General features: G+C 38.4%; 1 protein-coding gene across 2 annotated transcripts in view; it reads right to left on the bottom strand.

The window, feature by feature from the left end:
* The window catches only part of LOC145325149 (UDP-glucosyltransferase 2-like), a 93,216-nt gene that overhangs the window by 5,611 nt on the left and 69,225 nt on the right, over nucleotides 1-18,380 (bottom strand). For both annotated transcript variants that reach the window (XM_080168006.1, XM_080168007.1), the window contains exons 15-19: nucleotides 16,763-16,847; nucleotides 14,049-14,125; nucleotides 13,032-13,101; nucleotides 12,497-12,570; nucleotides 285-360 (exon numbers count right to left, since the gene is read on the bottom strand). In XM_080168006.1, coding sequence (XP_080024132.1) covers nucleotides 285-360; nucleotides 12,497-12,570; nucleotides 13,032-13,101; nucleotides 14,049-14,125; nucleotides 16,763-16,847 — 382 coding nt within the window. The remainder of the gene's footprint in view (nucleotides 1-284; nucleotides 361-12,496; nucleotides 12,571-13,031; nucleotides 13,102-14,048; nucleotides 14,126-16,762; nucleotides 16,848-18,380) is intronic.

The following is an 18,380-nucleotide window of genomic DNA, read 5'->3' as shown; positions in this document are numbered from 1 at the left end:
TAAGCCAATAGCATAAAAAAATTGTGGGAAGATAAATTTATCTCCCAATGTCCTATCCCTATACCCTTGCTCAAATCAGATTCTACGTTTCATTTTATGTAACAAAAAAATGCAACGGAATTCAGAGATTTTTTTACTTGGGTGGTAACAAATATGTATTAGGAGAAAGATTTTCTTTTAATTTGACCATCCCATCCGTCTTGCGAGGGTGGAAGGGAGGGGACATTAGGGAGTACACAAACACGTTCTCCCATTTGTAGGTTATTTGTATTGTTCGCACTTACTTTGGATTATTAATAAGCTGATCAATTTTGTAAATAACATCATCTGCTTCAATATTGTGACGATCCAATACCAAACCTGAAATGAAATAATAGTTATTTCTCGCATTTTACATTTTTATATTCGTAGAAAGCTGGATAAAATACGATGCTAGACATAGTTTTTTCATATCCACTGGATTCGAATGAATACGAGAAATATCTTTAATATTTACCTTTTAAAAAATATTTCCAGTATGTTTACATAACCGATCATTATCTGATGAATTAGAACCGGATCGCATTATAGACAATTTTCTACGAATAATGAAATAAAAAAATCAAGTTTTTTTTGGCGCCATTATTTTTCATTCTACCCGCAAGAAACTGTTAATAATCCGATGTGATAAAAACTATTAATTTTATGAAACTAAATTACAACCATGATTGAATAAGCAGAAATATTTTCCACAAAACAGAACCCAAACAGTCCAGAGGCTGTAGAGATCTTCCAACAGCCGGACAACCGAACAAACAGACAGACATTACTCTACTTAGAATATATAAAATTTCTCGCATCGTACTATAAACAGCTTCCCTTGGGTATAAAATGCCTTCGGCATCTCGGGACTAAAAAAACTGATTTTAATCTTATGATTGTATATTTTTATATTCGTAGAAAATTGGATATAATACGGTGCAGACATAATTTTCCGCGGTTATAAAATGCCTACAGCATCTCGGGGCTAAAAAATGGTTTTAATTTAATGATTGTACATTTTTATATTCGTAGAAAATTGGATATAATACGATGCTAGACATAATTTTTTTTCGTATGGATGACAACCGGTTCTATTTCAAAGGATATTAATCGGTTTTTAATGAATAAGAGAAACTTATATAGTATGTCTATTGAAAAATGTTTTATTTGTATTTTTAAAAGTGCATTGATTTTAATGATAATTGTTAATTAAGTGTCTGCAAAAAAGAAATATATAATAATTAACTCTTGTCATCAATTTTAATTAATTATAATTAATGATTTAAAACTTTTTTGTTCAAAAATAAAATTATATTTTTAGCATCTTGTGTAGGTACCAAAGGCATATACTTTCATACTTTTCCTTAAAAAATATAAAATATTTTGACCAAAGATATCAATAAATAAAAAAAATGGTCAAAATATGTTATAGGGTAGCAATTATATCGCAAAAAAAAACAAAAAGATATTATTGTAAAATCATTTGTTAAGTGGTTTGACCTTGGTTGGGTCACAACCCAACGCATCAGTAGTTTTGTCTTTGAAGAGGGAAGAGATGGGGAAGAGATTGGGGTATGGAAAATAATAGGGATGGTTAGTCTGTTTGTGCGTGTGTGTAAGTTGGTGTGTTAAGGGCCTAAAAAGCAGCGTAAAAAACCTGATAACGAATTACTGTGTGTCTCTCACGCGTCACGCAACCCAAGTATGACCTAAGATGAACTTGAAGAAGCGCCCGAAGCCATTAATACCGAAAGCTTATACCCAAACGGCAGGGAGGACGGGGAATATTGGACTGTAAATAACACTGGTACCCGAAGTTTTATAACTACGTTTTCTTATTTGTTCCTTAAAAAGTTTGAATAGTAATTAGTTGGTTCCAACTAATAGTCTCATCCCTTAAGATTCCTGCCACAACAAACTGATTTTTGGGTGCCAAATTATAGACCATATGTTCAAATTCCATAATTTTAAGTGTAAAAATTATTGGATGTGTGTTTGTTTGTGTCTATGTGTGCTTTCAGATAGCATATACATACATATATGCTGTCTCTTATGTAGTAAAAAAATACAAAAAGTTTTAAGGAACATATTGTAGAGGATTCTAAAAAATAACTATACAAAATTACAGCATTTATTCCAAATATTAGATGATGTAAATCTTATCCTTATACTAAAGTAACAGGATGTTTGTTTGTCTGTGTGTTTGTTTGTACCCAAAGATCTCGCTAACCGCTGAACCGATCGGGTTCTCCTTAACTGGGTAGCTTCTGATAGGTCTCGGGAAGGTTTATAACTTTTTTCTTGGGGGGTGGGACACCCCCAACCCGCCCAAAAAATGAAAAATACCCCCCCCCCCAAAAAAAAAAAGAAACAAATCTAAAATAAGAAATTGGGTTATTAAATTCGACTCCCCCCTCCTCAAGTGCCCCCTAGAGGCCTCTAGGGGCGTAGCCGCTAGTAACAAAGAAACTATTAAGGAAAAAAGCTATACAGTATAAATTATTTTTTTTTTAAATTTCATGATATTGTGGTATCCGCCTAGGGTAAATGGCAGACACCAGAGTTCGAATAAAGACTACGGCAGTGTGACAGACGTGGACACCTTACTATAGAGAAGCTACGCTTCTCTAGCTTTCACTAGATAATGATCAACATCTATTTCAGTTGTCACTTTATTGAAGGGTTGTAAGATACTAAAGTTATATACAACAAACAATAACTACATGGATAGGAATAAATGATCATAACATACAAGCATTATAATACATATACAATAGTCAGTTTGGGCAATCATGATTCCCCATCCCTGGAAAGGGTGGGGGGGATTAAGAATACAGTTAACCATAATATAAATACATATGGATTAGGAATAAAGATGGTTAAAGATAAATCATACAGTAAAACATAGATAATTGCAATGGTTAGGTAGATGGCTATCCCTGTCTGGGGCAGGCAGGATAGCCCATGGAGCAGCACAATAGGTAGATAAGCATAGAGGGGTTGAGTGGTAGGTCTGGGTACTAAAGAGGGTAGGTTTGATGATTACTTGTGACAACAACAGTCTGTGTGGGGGCAGGTTTAGATCCTTTATCCTCAGGGTTGAGGTGGTGCTGATAACTTGGTGGTTGAAGGGGAAGGTTCCGGTGCTTAAGATGGGAGAGGGAGGGTTAACACCCCTCCCTCCATTTGCAGGACAACTGAGGGATAAAATCAGTACCGTTATCTGACATCTTTTCAGGTGGCTTCATAATTGTAGGATAACAGGATTTAACTAGGTGCGTAGCATCACTATAATGTCTGGGTTTCTGCATGGTCCAGAGCTGCCGAATACCACAACTCTCCCCTCGGAAGGCTGGAGGGGTTGTCTGCACCGCCAGACTTCCGACAGTGGTTGCGGCCTTCAGTTTGTTGTCCTTGTGGAATGGGTCCGCCAGGATACCAGTTGCTGGACGGTGGTGGACTCCAGCCCTCCCCAGGTCTAACGGAATCGGCTATATCTGCTGGAGTAGCTGGTCCTGTTGGATCTTCTGGCCGTTGGATGTGTACCTCTGAGGCCACCCTGGCAACCTCCAGGGGTGGCACAGCACCTGAGGGGGCTTGGACCAACAGCCGCCTGGTAGGCACCTCTGCAGGTTTCTCCACTGGGCTGGTGGTCTCCATCGTGTTGGTCACCTTGCTGCTGGCAGGCTGGCTACTGGATGCAGGCGCAGTTTCTTCGCCCTCGGGGCTGGTCAGGTTCATTTGGCTTCCAGGGTCTCTGTCAATGCGGGCAGGTGGTGGTTGCCATACTGTAGGAGCGGTGCCTCCTTCAGGCTCATTCTGGACATTGGCAGGGTGGTGCATGGCAATCCGACCTGCGGGGTAGGGAAAGGTAACAGTCCACCCTTGATGCCGGAGGCTGTCTTGGATCTGCAAGGGTGGCTCCGCTCTAGTTGGCTGGGAGACAGGCCCATCCACGGACACTACTGCTAGTGGACTGGAGGCACAAGGCTCCGGGTTTCCTCCCCTAGCCTGAAGGGGTCCAGGCACATTGTCTCCACCTTGGGTAGACATAATTGTTGGGGATCCTCTACTTCTATGGTTAGGCTCGGCACGTGGCGCATCTAGTTGTGTTACTCCCCAGGCAGCGGTCAAAGCTTCTTCAGTTTGGCTGGTAATGGCTGATACCCTGGCTCCTGGGGCAGATGCAGGGGGCGCAGGCAAGTTTGGCCCAGCCCAAACGTCCTGGTACACCAGTGCAATACAATTACCCTGGCTTGGTTGAGGGAGGTAGACAGCTGGATGCAGTTGAGGGTGAGGGACAGCTGGACTCTCCCTGCTGGCTGGGGGCTCTGGCTGGCTGGGGGTGACGGGTGTCACCCCTTCCTCTGGGGCTGCGGGTTCATTCCGGGGTCCAGGTATCTCGGTGGCGGCGACGGTTGTCGCCCCAGGCACCAGTGTGGGGGCGCTGGATAGCACCCCCCAGTCTTCACAGGGGTCCAGGTCTCTCGGTGGCGGCGACGGTTGTCGCCCCAGGCACCAGCGTGGGGCGCTGGATAGCACCCCCCAGTCTTCACAGGTGGCGGCGACGGTTGTCGCCCCAGACATCAGCTTGGTGGTGCAGGGAAGCACCTCTCGTTCCTTCCAGGTGGCGACGCCGGTTGGCGTCCCATACATCGACTCAGACTCGCTGGCTAGCGCCTCTTGCCTCTCCCACTCGGCGGCCGCCAGGGCCTCCCCGTACACCGTCCCGGTGGCGCTGGGTAGCGCCCCTCGGTTCTTGCTGGGGGTGACAGGGGTTACGGACACCGGTCCCCTGTGGTTGCGGCTGAGGTCCAGGCCAACCCGGTTGGGTTCAGCCGCTCCTCCCAGCACGTTGATCCTGGCCACCATGGTCCCAATCTGAGACACAGACTCCTGGGTAGCCGCGGCCCCAGCGGCGGCAGCTAGTTGGGGTGACGGCTGGGCATCTCCCTCCAGGTGGACCTGGGTGGCAGACTGGTTGCCTGCAGGTTGTTGGGCGGCCTGGTGTTTCTTCATTGCCCGGTCCCAACCGGTTCTACACTTGGCGGCTGTGTGGCCGTTGAAGCGGCAGCGCCCCTTCGTCCAGCTGGGTCCCATCAGGCCGGCTTCCCCAGGGTGTATCAACCTGCCAGGTCTCTCCTCCTCCAGTTGGGGCACCAGCTGACAAACAGGGTCTCCCCTACTAGGGGACAGGCGGTGCTGGGCTGCTTGTGGTGGCTCCTTGGTTACATTCAGCCTCCTCCCCATACACACAGGTTCCTTCCATCCAACAGCGGCTCTCCTCCCCTGGGTGGCGAGGCCAGCCTCGGCCTTAGCTTCTGCAGGTGCTTCTCCACATGAGGGATCCTGCCTCTGGGCATGCCAGGTGGTTGGTAGCAAAGGCTGTTGATGGTGCCAGTCGGAAAGGGGGCTATGATCTCTGGGGGGTGCCTGTGGCCAGTGTGTGGACAGGTACCCACAGGTGGACCAGTAAGGCCCAGAAGATGCCATACTGATGGTAGCCTGAACTGTATTCCGGACTGTCAGCAGACTGTTGGTAGCCACCTGAGTTGGGCCAGAGTTGCCAGCTAGTATTGCGTCCCTGCCAGGCTCCGTAAGCTGCTGGTGGGGAGCCCCTGCGGTGGTTCTGGTCTTGGCAAGGGGTGGCCTTCTTATTGACTTTCCTAGTTGGAGCTCTGCATCCTGGTGGGCCTCCATCTTCAGCAGCATGGGGGAACTTGGCTGGGACATGTGCAGTGGTTCAACAGAGTAGCGGCATCTGGTCTTGGAGTGTGGGGGAACAGCCTCACTGCTGCTGGTCAACCCTGCTCCCTCCGTGCTGGGTAAAGTCTTCCACTGCAGCAGGTCACCAGTCCCCATCCTTAGGCCGGTCCCCAGTCGTTCCATGCCTGGGGGCTCCCAGGGAGGCTTGGGTGGCGGCTCCCCCACCCCCAGGTACGCGTCGGGCATCTGGGTGAAGAGCCTATTCCCCTGGGACAGCTCCTCATCCTCCAGATTGGTGAGGCCAGTGCCAGGGAGGACCTTTCCACCCCAGAAACAGGTGGTACTGGCCCTAGGGCTGGGCCCCTTTGAAATCTCAGTTCTGGTAGTAGTGTCCATCTTGGGGCTGGCCACTAAGTCTCTGAAGCTTGTCACCTTCTCATTAGGCTCAGTTGCATTGTTCAACACCCCCAGGAGGACACCTACAGGTTCAGCAACCCCCAGTCCAGTATTGCTATTTCTCGTACGTTGAGCACCAACTGAACAGGAGCTGTGCAGCGGACATTCAGTCACCCTTCCAGACAAGGGCATCTCAGGGACCAGGGGTCTGTGACCTGGCATGTGTTTGATGTTCACTGTACTCAACACAGTAGGCCAAAGTAATAACAGAAGCAGTATCTTGTAGATATAGGAGCAGAGTAGAGTAGCCGCACCGCAAGGAGGTTAGAGCCGGCTCACCCCTAGTATAAATACTATAGCTGTGTAATTAGGGTGGTAGTCCATGTAGCCGTAGGCTCGGTCCTCCTGGCTCAAGAGTTTCTGTGGCTGGCGCGCCCCCATGATAAGTAGTAGGGGGTTGGTTTGTTGGAGCCAGCGTCTTGTTTAACTGTTGAGCCTGAGTTGTTCTCCTTTCCAGTATAGCTCTTGATTTCTGTGGTAACCAGCGGATCTTAGCTTAAAGGTAACAGGGAATATGTTAGGTATCACAGATGTCTCTAGGAGCGTATCCGCTAGTGGATATATGGATAGGTAGGTTACCTATATATATACATGGCTACACGCCCATATATATATATACACGTGTATAGGAATATCCCCAGAGCTAGCTAGCTTTTCCTCCTTGCTTCAAAAAAATCACGCTTCCTCTGTATATAGTTCACAACTATGAAGGTCGATGGTCCAGGTACACACCACCACTGCCCAGTGTGGGGCAGCAAGTCAGGCTATGTCCACAGGGTGGGCGTACTTTCGTTCAGTTACCATATCAGTTTCCAGTGTTGTTTGGTGAGGTTAGTATTCACTTACTTGTACCCATGATACAACAAAAAAAACAACCTCATTTATCACTTGGGTATTTATATATACATATATTTGTTTCACTAACCATTCAGCTTTGAAGTAGGGTTGGCAGGCTAGGAAGATGTTGAGGGTCTGAGCGGGTTTAAGGAACTGGTTTAGTTTTCCTTATCACACTGTAGACAGGGAGGGAGGAGCTTGCAAGTTTTTCTCCTAAAAAAATATCTCTGATGTATGCTATAGAATGGCCCCTCTCCTGTGTGGGTGTGTGTGTGTGTGTGTGTGCGTGAAATCTCCTGTCAAATCCGCGCACACGGGGAAAACGCGCTCTCACCCCTCAACTCGCTCTCTCATTGGTCAGCTTCGTCCGTTGGATTTATGATATTTTCCGCACTCTGTTGCGCTACCCGTGAATGGCGCTCTGTGTGTCCGATCGCTAGCCCCACACTACAGACGGACTTAATCTAGTGTGGGTAGGAAGGGGGGAAGCGCGTAAGGGGACGGGGGTAACTCCGTCCGTTCCCCCTGTGAGAGAGGGGGGTAACTGTGGGCTGGTGTAATATTGCCTTTTCTTCTTAATCCTAGGTTTATCTATTATATCACCCTGATTGTATTTGCCTTCAATGGAGAGGGGCTTCTCCCCTTCCCTTGGAATAAGGGGTGTATTGTTATTGTGCTGTGGGCTTGAGATATTTTGATTGTGTATCAGGGTCCTTGTTTATATTGCATCTAGCTTTTATTATTGTCCTTATCACAATTGCATAACAAATTTGTTTACCAACTCTGTCCTATTTTTAGTTGTTATCACAATACCCAATAATCCAAGCTTGTTCTATTCTTAGATTTATCACAACACAACAATTTGTTTGCCAAGCTTTGCTCATAAATCTATTGTTTGGCCATAACACCAGGGTGGTAATCCTTGCACTGTAATATAATATCTGTTTTTCTAGATGGGTGGCTGCGTTGTAGCCTCTCAGGACACTTAGAGTTGACGTAGTTTTTCTCTGTTCTGGTGCACTACACTCGTATGTTGGCTCGCAGCTTGCAGCTATGTGGCATGTTTCAGCCTATCGGCCGCAGGGAATGTCCCGTCCTGCTAGCGCCGCTTATCCAAATCCAGCTGATGGCGGCAGGGAATGTCCCGTCCTACTAGCGCCACTGGTTCGGATCCTGCTATTTCTTGCAGTAAAATTGGCCTATTTTCAGCCGTTTACACTTCTTTGGCTTGTTTCAGCCGGTCCGCAGGCCTGTTTCAGCCCTTTTGGCGCTCAATTCTCCGTTAGATATCAGCGCTGCTCGCGGTTATTCATCAAATTTCGCTGTCTTGCTTCCACAACTGCCGGATGCAGAGTTAAACTTTGCTATCCAGGGTGGGTAATTCAGGTTGCTTGCGTCAGTTTTGCCAGATTCACTGCTGGGAGTACCTTCGCCTCAGATGCGCGTCTGCTCTACACTTGTGGTTCGCCGTAATCTCACACAGCTGTCACCAAAATTGTGGTATCCGCCTAGGGTAAATGGCAGACACCAGAGTTCGAATAAAGACTACGGCAGTGTGACAGACGTGGACACCTTACTATAGAGAAGCTACGCTTCTCTAGCTTTCACTAGATAATGATCAACATCTATTTCAGTTGTCACTTTATTGAAGGGTTGTAAGATACTAAAGTTATATACAACAAACAATAACTACATGGATAGGAATAAATGATCATAACATACAAGCATTATAATACATATACAATAGTCAGTTTGGGCAATCATGATTCCCCATCCCTGGAAAGGGTGGGGGGGATTAAGAATACAGTTAACCATAATATAAATACATATGGATTAGGAATAAAGATGGTTAAAGATAAATCATACAGTAAAACATAGATAATTGCAATGGTTAGGTAGATGGCTATCCCTGTCTGGGGCAGGCAGGATAGCCCATGGAGCAGCACAATAGGTAGATAAGCATAGAGGGGTTGAGTGGTAGGTCTGGGTACTAAAGAGGGTAGGTTTGATGATTACTTGTGACAACAACAGTCTGTGTGGGGGCAGGTTTAGATCCTTTATCCTCAGGGTTGAGGTGGTGCTGATAACTTGGTGGTTGAAGGGGAAGGTTCCGGTGCTTAAGATGGGAGAGGGAGGGTTAACACCCCTCCCTCCATTTGCAGGACAACTGAGGGATAAAATCAGTACCGTTATCTGACATCTTTTCAGGTGGCTTCATAATTGTAGGATAACAGGATTTAACTAGGTGCGTAGCATCACTATAATGTCTGGGTTTCTGCATGGTCCAGAGCTGCCGAATACCACAATATATCTGATATTTTCAGAGATATTAAAGTGGATGATGAATCTTTATACATTTCCCATAATTATAAACAAAATTGCCAATTCTATAGAATATTAGATGAAAAATTTGAATTTTACAAGTGTGTAATAAACATATAAAAATTCAATAAAAGTACTTAAAGTTTTTAAGCTAAAAAAATAATGGGCTAAGAAACTGTGGGTACCAGTGTAATTTGCAGTCCCATATCCACTCTTTTCCCGGATATTTTAATTTATTTGCATATTATCAATCTGCACTAATTGCGATTTATAGTAATTACAAACATATACAGTGGCGTGCTCAGGTTTTTATCCAGCAGTTTTTGAATCTTTAGTGGGAGAAAAAATGGAATTACAATATCAGGGGAATTGTAACAAAAATATTCAAGTTGTATATATCAAAGTAAATGGCTAATAAGCGTTTAGTTAACATAACTATGATCTAAAATAATTAATTAAAAACATAGATAAGGCACCAATATTATTGAAGAAATTACACTTAGATTATTAGACATTTGAAATATTACTTTTTGAGTAATTGCTAATTACTTTATTTTAAAGTATGATTGATTAAATAACAAAATAACAAGAAGAAAAAAAAACATAAAAGAATTAGTAAAATTCATCAGGTAACTTTTAAAATATTGATCATATATCAATCTATCTATCTTCTGATTTACTTTTCAAATGAGTATTTATTTAAAACGTGTTACTTATTAATTTTATATCAAGCTTCGACTTGGTTATGAGGAGTTTCATGATTATCTTCAGATAACTAAATCTTAAAATTACTTTTAAAAACTCTTAGAGGCCTTTTCAAAGCCACTAGAATGATTAAAAGGGAATACCTATTAATACCCAGAAGCAAAATGACTGAAATGAAATTTGCATTTTTGCTACTGGTCACTGTACAATATTTACAAATTGCTTTTACAACAAGGATCAAAACATTCCTAATAGCCAAGCTCATTTGATGTTTTTTTAATTTTTAACATGTGTATATTAAATAATTCGAGCTATGATTGTAGGAGAGATGCTTTTATCCCTACGATAAAGTACCAGGATGTGTTTGTGTGTTTGTATGTTTGTACCAAAGGACCTAGCTAACCACTGAACCGATCGGTTACCAGGGTTACTTCTTTTAGGTCCCGGGAAGGTTTATAACTATTAAGGGGGAGGGTGCGCCAACATCCCAAGAAAAAGTACAAAAAAGTCGAAATTCTTTTTTGGCGCAGAGACTTGAATGCAACATAGACAATTATTAACACTTAAAAACACAATATTTGCTCAATGTACAAAATCTAATTTTGGAGTAGGTGCACTACTAAAAAAAATGAATAATGACAAGCAATAAACTTTCTAATTATTAAACCTTTATTCTCCTCCATCCTTTTGTTTATCATATAATTATAATCTTGTGAAAGCTATTATAGTTGGGCGGTTCAGTAAAAACAAGGGACTGGAAAAAGCCCAAATTGTGTCAAAAATGATCCATGTAACGTCATAAAAAAGAGGGAGATGAGAGAAGAAGTTGGAAAGAAAACCCCTAAAAAAGAGATGGATAATCCCTCATTTTTATGACGTCTCATGGAAGATTTTTGACACTATTTTGACAAAATTTGGGCTTTGTCAGGGGATTGCCTTGGCCGGTAAACATGCGAAACTAATTACTATGCACATTTAGAACTTCTAAACAATGGTCGTGTGATCAAAGAGCTGGTTGTCTGGTTGTTACAAGCGGGTGATACTCTTGGGTTCTCTAAATGATGCCTATATAAAAAGTATATAAAGGTATCTTTATCTCTTTATTTAGTTTTTATTGACAATACCTACCAATTTACGAATGTATTTTCATAAGACAAGGAATCTTTACAAATATTTTATAATGAAAGATAGCTTGACTTCAATCTCCTAACTGATAAAATTACGCAAGCCTGCCTATCTAGGCCCACTACCAAAGAAAGAGGCCTCAATTTTGATAATAATACCTTAGGCTATATAATTTTACATCGGCTTGGACAAAGAATGGAAATTCTTATAGCAAGAATGGAAAAATTTTAAAAGAAGAACTTAACATATTAAAAGGACTCTCCACAGAAAAATCAACTTTGGATTTTTGAAAATCTAACCTGAAATTATTATTCTCTGTTCAATTTTAGGCATTTTTTGTTTTTGTGGCATCGCGATCAAAGCCCTTTGAAATTTTTTACCTCCTTTAAGTGAATCCTCCCGCCATTTAATTTGTGCTGCTTTAGTGATTTTTAGCTTCTATTTTTGCCGCCGTTGCCGCATTCATCGCCCTTCTCCGCCGCTACTCCGCTGTACGTCGCTTTTTAATACATGCTCCACTCTTCCTTGTTCAGAAATTAAATGGAGGCTGGGGGTGTTGTGTATAGCTACGTACGCAATGTATAGCGGAGTAGCGGCGGAGAAGGGCGATGAATGCGGCAACTGCGGCAAAAGATGGTTATATTTGGCGGAGGCGAACACAAAATGGAGGCGGCAGGATTGTCCAGTCAAGGAAGAGAATAAATCGTAGAGCGGCCGGTTGCAATGGAGCAAATATTCTTTAGCGGCGAACATATATTGAGTGGAGGAAAGTGAAGTATATATTATTATAGCGGCAGTACAAATAGGCGGCGGACAAAATTTTCAAAGGGCTTCGATCGCGATGCCACAAAAACAAAAAATGCCTAAAATTGAACAGAGAATAATAATTTCAGGTTAGATTTTCAAAAATCCAAAGTTGATTTTTCTGTGGAGAGTCCTTTTAAGGGGCTAGATTTAAAACAGTGTCCCATCGTATTAGAAATCACATTTTCAAAATGAAATTAATGGGATAATTATATCTTGAAAAAATGTTGCGTCACTATAGGATAATGTAAGTCCATTTTGATATTGATTATAGAATTTATATTCGGCCGGGCGGACATTAAGTTATAGTTATAGAGTAACTAAGCTCCTAAAAATGGGTGTAATGCTCTAATATTATAAAATTTGAAGTAACAAGCCATTTGTCTTTTTTTAAATGCAACAGAACAAAGCTAAAACAGGAGTTTAATTAAACAAAATATAAATAAAATAATAGTACAGCAACATTTTTTATAGAGAAAAAGAACAGTAAATTGTTATGAAGTAATAAACATTTACTCACCGATGCCTCTGTCTTTGAGTTTGATAGCATTGTCTGCTTGATCTGCAAATATTGGCATCCCCAAAATTGGTACTCTGAAACAAAATATTGCTGTTTATTGTTGATATTGATTATTCAAGTTACTCACATGTACGTACACTTCTTAAAAGGGTTACAGAAAAAAAGTCATACAATCAAAGAGTTGTCTGTGTCTATGTAAATTAAATCAAGATATTTCGGATTATTAATAACCCTAATGGTGTATTCCTTTCCTCATAGGTTATCCAGGTTTATCAACCAAAAGTAATTTTTATTTAGCCCAGGGACTAGGTAATGCTCATCTGAAAAACAATTCCAGGTCAAAATTTCCTCTTCATTTATTTCTCCCCCCTTTTACCCACTTCCCTTTAATTAAATAAAAAAACAAGTTTTACGCCAACTCTACGCTAACAAAATATTTAATTTTCGGCAATTTCAAATTGAATTAATTGGCTGAATCATAGCACCTGATGCCGTCAAGAGGTGTTTGACTGATCGAAAAACTGCCATAGCTTACCTGTGATAGATAGCTTCTGAGACTCCATTCATACCACAGTGAGATATAAACAATAATGTGTTATTGTGACCTAAACAAAATATTATTAGGGAAACCATATGGGTTCAGTGGTTAACAAGATCCTTCTGAGACTAAATTCATACCACAGTGAGATATAAACAATAATGTGTTATTGTGACCTAAACAAAATATTATTAGGGAAACCATATGGGTTCAGTGGTTAACAAGATCCTTCTGAGACTACATTCATACCACAGTGAGATATAAACAATAATGTGTTTTTGTGACCTAAACAAAATATTATTAGGGAAATCATATGGGTTCAGTGGTTAACAATATCATTCTGAGACACCATTCATATCACAATCATATCATATAAACAATATGTGTTATTGTGACCTAAACAAATTATATATATTTACCAGGCGGCTCAGCCCCCCAAAAGGCCTCTAGGGGCACATGAAAGAAGAGAGTGGGGGAGAGTCGACTCGCGATACACTTTTGATTATCAGTTTTAAAGATAATTTTTTTCTTGTGGTAATTTATCTTAGGAGTGTGGAGGTACCCTCTATGGAAACAAATGTAAACCTTCCCTGGACCAATAAGAAGCTTTATTGTATAAGAGAACCATAAGGGTTCATTGGTTAGCAAGATCCTTTGCTACACACAACAAGTCATCCTATTACTTTTACATATGATACTAAAGCGATATATATTCAATTATATTAGTTCAACTACTCTATAACTAATGCATGTCTGTTCGTCTGTTCATCCATCAGAACGTCAGAGCAAGTAGGGTAAATGACTTGACATTTATAAATAGATTATGTTTACTGAAGAATATGTCTTATCATTTTTACATTATTACTGTATAACGATTTCTTGGATTAAGTCTATTTTTTTCTGCGATTCTTTTGGACTTAATTGCCCTTTTATCGTTTTTCCTATGAACAAATTTATCTAATGGGTAGAAAAAGGAGAAGAGTTTATATTAATGTAAGATACAAAATGACTTACCTAGTAGGTCAATTTGTGGAAACCAGTCCACAACCATAACATTCTTTGGTATATACGATAATACTTTGGGGTCAAACCTAAAAATAAGTAAATATTATCACAAAAATGAAACTCCAAACCTTAAAAGACTATTTAATAATTATGGAATTATTAGCTTTAGAGCCAATTCTTAAACACAAATTTTAATGTCTTTAAAAATTTAAAGAGGCAGGGGTTGTTTTATTATGGTATTTAATGTTTTTTGGGCTATTTTACAAAGAATGGTGCCAATCAAACCAAAAGAAAATCTCCCCCCCCCCCCCTATCCTCTATCCAATTTTCAAAATAGATAAAGGAATGGAAGTATAGAAGACCTATAAGAAAAGATGAAACCAGTTTATTTTTATTACCTTTTATAACGCCCTTAGGTATTAAAAATGAATGTTGAGAAAACATTCCTTCAATTGCGTTGTTCTTAAATAAACTTTATTTACTACGCTGCATAAAATAACAAGTATGTCGTATTCCAAGACACGGTTGGACCCTCAGATGTCAAAACTTTATTTTAGTGTTTGGCCAAAATGACTTTGCAATTGTATCTGTAAGTACGTCTAATAACACCCTTTGCTATTTTTAAAATCCTAGAAAATTTTTTTTGCAAGAAAATTGCATAAATTCGCAACCTTTTTTAGAACCACTACATAACTCGAGTTTTAAAACTTTTTATATAAAATCCTTTTTACAAAAAATATCAATAATTACTTAAAATTAAACCTGAAAGAAAAAAATCTCATTACACGTGTTAATTTGCATGTTTTAGGTCTTTTTTTGAGGAAAGTATAACTTCCACATTTTTGACAATAATTATATTTTTTTAACATTTCAAAGTAAAATATAATAAAACTTAAACGATTTTTCTTGAATTATCAGTTGAAAATTTCATCAAACATGCAATTTAAGTGATGAAAATTTAATAAAATCATTTTTTGAATGTTTAGAATTACCAATTTTCTACATTTAAAACAAAATGTTAACAAAATTTAAAAACATTTTAACATATAACTTCAAAAATCAATAACATTTTATAAAAAGATGTTTCAAAAAATAAATCATTAAAAGGTATTAAAATGCATTTGAAATTACTTAAAATTAAAACGAGAACATCTTTTTACACTGTATTCTGTGTGATAGAGTTTAAATGACATGATTATTGAATGAAATATTTCCTAAACTCATTAAGCCTTTTTGTGACTATATTAAAAATAATTTATTTTGTTTTGTATTGTTTTTTTATTCAAATATTTGACAAAATTTTCCCTACGTCAATAAAATAAAGTCAGTTTTTTACTGTTTCCAGGTTTTTCTTTATAATTATAACAATTAAATATAATATAAATCTTCATTATCTTTTATTTGAATTATCATACACATTAAAATGTAAAGTATAAGCTAGAATAGCACTTTTTTCAACGAATATTTTAATGACATTATATCAAAATAATTCCTCTTAAATATCACACAACATATGATTGGGAAGTATAGCCATTTCTTGGAGGTATAATATTTACAAAAATACCATTAATTCTGTTTTTATCAGAAGTTAAAAAAATTGAACAATTCTAAAACAATGGTTGGCTGTCTAGATATTGAGTACTCTGTTCTATTGAAATAACATTGCAAAAAGAGGGGTTCTGAAAGTAATCTACCTAATTATTTTTAAAGAACCAACAAGTACTGTCAGTATCTTTTTTCTTGTAATCTAGCAGACAATCAAATCATAACACAATTTTCATGATAAAATATTCAGGTTTCTACTTCACATTTTAAAAAATATACTGATCAATAAAATGTTCAAAATTTTACTTTGTACTAATTAAAAAAAATATGTTGTAATTCTTATTTTAAAGTTACATTTTTATCCCTGACAAAATCATAGACGACTTTTAAAGGCATCTTATCTAAACTTTTTGAAGAAAAACTTAAAAACGTTAATTAAGTATTAAAACTATTTTCTTCGATTTTTCTGAAGTTATTATCGCATTCTATGGGTTTTTTATTATCATTTACTTATATCGAAAGTGCCAAACATTGTACCCTAACTTAATCATTTAATAAAAAACCAAGCGTGAAGATAAAAAAAAATAAAATCAATCATTAGTTAAAAAGAAACAGATCTATAGTATAGATGTATATACAGATAACTTCCCCCCCCCTTTTTTTTTGTCTGCTAACAAATTATTTCCTGCTACTAAGCTGTGTTAATATTCCCGTTACCATTGGTTGATTTTCAAAGACCCAATTGAGAGTCGGGACAAGGTCATTGCGATAAGGACATGCTTATCGTTTAGGGACTTAGGTTACAGTTAGGAAACTTGTGAAAAATAGCCTAAAACCATCACGAAAACTATATGAAGCTTCCCTAAAAGGATGAAATCAATCGAATTATAAGTTATCGAAGTCTTAACCTACAGACAAAACTTCATTATATAATAGGATAACACAATTGACGATATATTGATATAGACCACAATTGTGATAAAAAAATCACCTCTCGTGTAGATTAAAATTCTAGGTGAAAAATACAAAACACTGCTAGTTTGTACTACCCAATCAGGAATTTCCCAAAATTTTTATAGTCAAAAAACATATTTTAAGTAATTAAATAAATGCATTTATTTAAGTGTTACTAAGCTTTCGAGAACTCTCAATGCTTGTAAAAAAAAGGGTTCACTTACTTCATGATGACCCTTTGTTTGATTCTTGAAAAGGCTTCTAGAAAGCCATCCATTGTTTGTCTGGGAATATCGTGGGGCAGAAATCCTAAAAAGGGTAAAATGATGAGGTAAATTTGTTTAAAAGGGCGCGCCACATAGTTGTGTCATAACATACATATAGTCTGCATATATTATATCACACACCATACCTTAATACAATCAACACTTTTGGATAAATTATAAAAAAAGTTTATCGAACCTAAAACCTCCTCATGAAATACTAGCAACTGCTTCCCTAGCATTAAAAGGGTAAGAAGAGCAGAAAATAGCCTAAAGCTATCTTGTGACCAAACCTTCAATAAAATAAAAAAAAACTCAATCTGTTGAGCAGTTATCGAAATCTTAATCTACAAACAAAAAAATCCGTACTAATTTTAAATAGGATGATCAGTTTAGAGTCTTTCATCAAATTTTTAATCTAATCTTTTTCTAATTCTAATCATTTTTGGCTCATGATTTTTTAACACTCTAAGATTATTGAAAAAAACTTTAATTTAAACAGAAAAAATGTTTAATTAAAGCAAACGAAAAAATCAGATTACGAAGTTTTTACTTAATTTATAAAGAAATTAAGATGTATTAAAAAGGATTAACAAAGATTGAAAAGTTAAATCATTAAACAAAAAATAATTGCAAAGCTGATTTTTTTTTTGAGTTTTAAAGATCATACAACATGATGAATCTTCTAAAGGAATTTGATTACATTTTGCAACAAAGGTACCAAGATAAGAGAAAGAAACTAGATTTTGAATGAGCAACATAATTTATTATGATTAGAAAATTTGATACCATTTTAAAGGGAGTGGTTAAGAAAAATAGTTAGATGTGAATTACAGCAAAAAATAAAATTTTACCCCCTACTGATTGGTTATGCAATGGAACAGTGCCATAAATGTTTAAGATCCAACTCTCCTTTTTTTAGGATCAGGGATCTAAAGGGATAAGTCAATGAACGATAATATACATCTCCAATAGTTATAAATAAAATCACTCAAAGACTAATATAATGGAATAGCTTCGCTTTAAAAAAAATTTGGATGAGTATTACAGGCCCACTGTTAACTGGGCAAAAGTATTTTCTCATCAATCCGATATGGAATATGGTGAATTACAGAATTTTAAGAAAGCAAAAGAATGCTGTTGCCAAAAGTTGTTGGATTTATCTCGAAAGAAATCCTAAAAATTGACAAAGACATACCTTTCAGAAACTGAGTGTTACATAAACGAACAATGTAAATATTAAATATTAAATGATGAATTACAGAATTTTAAGAAAGCAAAGAGAAGATGTAGCCAAAAGATGTTTTTTTTTTATCTGGATGGAAATCCTAAAAATTGGCCATGACATAACTTTCCAAAAATAAATTTCAAGGCCCAAGGACACAATCTACAAGACTTGGAAATTGTCCCAATAGAGAAAATAAGAAGCACAGACCCCTGGATACGCCTAGCTAGGGAAAAACTTTTGATTAGGTCTTTTGATTCTGCTCTCAATAAAATTGTGTAATTTGCTTCACCCAACAAACATTTAATCATCAATCAAACAAAAAAATCCTGTTTTCAAACAAGACCCATCTTT

The sequence above is a fragment of the Acartia tonsa genome, chromosome 7 (genome assembly GCF_053477335.1).
Source record: "Acartia tonsa isolate MP-2025a chromosome 7, ASM5347733v1, whole genome shotgun sequence".
Taxonomy (NCBI): Eukaryota; Metazoa; Arthropoda; class Copepoda; order Calanoida; family Acartiidae; genus Acartia; species Acartia tonsa.
Note: the sequence above shows the minus strand (reverse complement) of the source record. Positions and strands in the feature narration are given on the sequence as shown.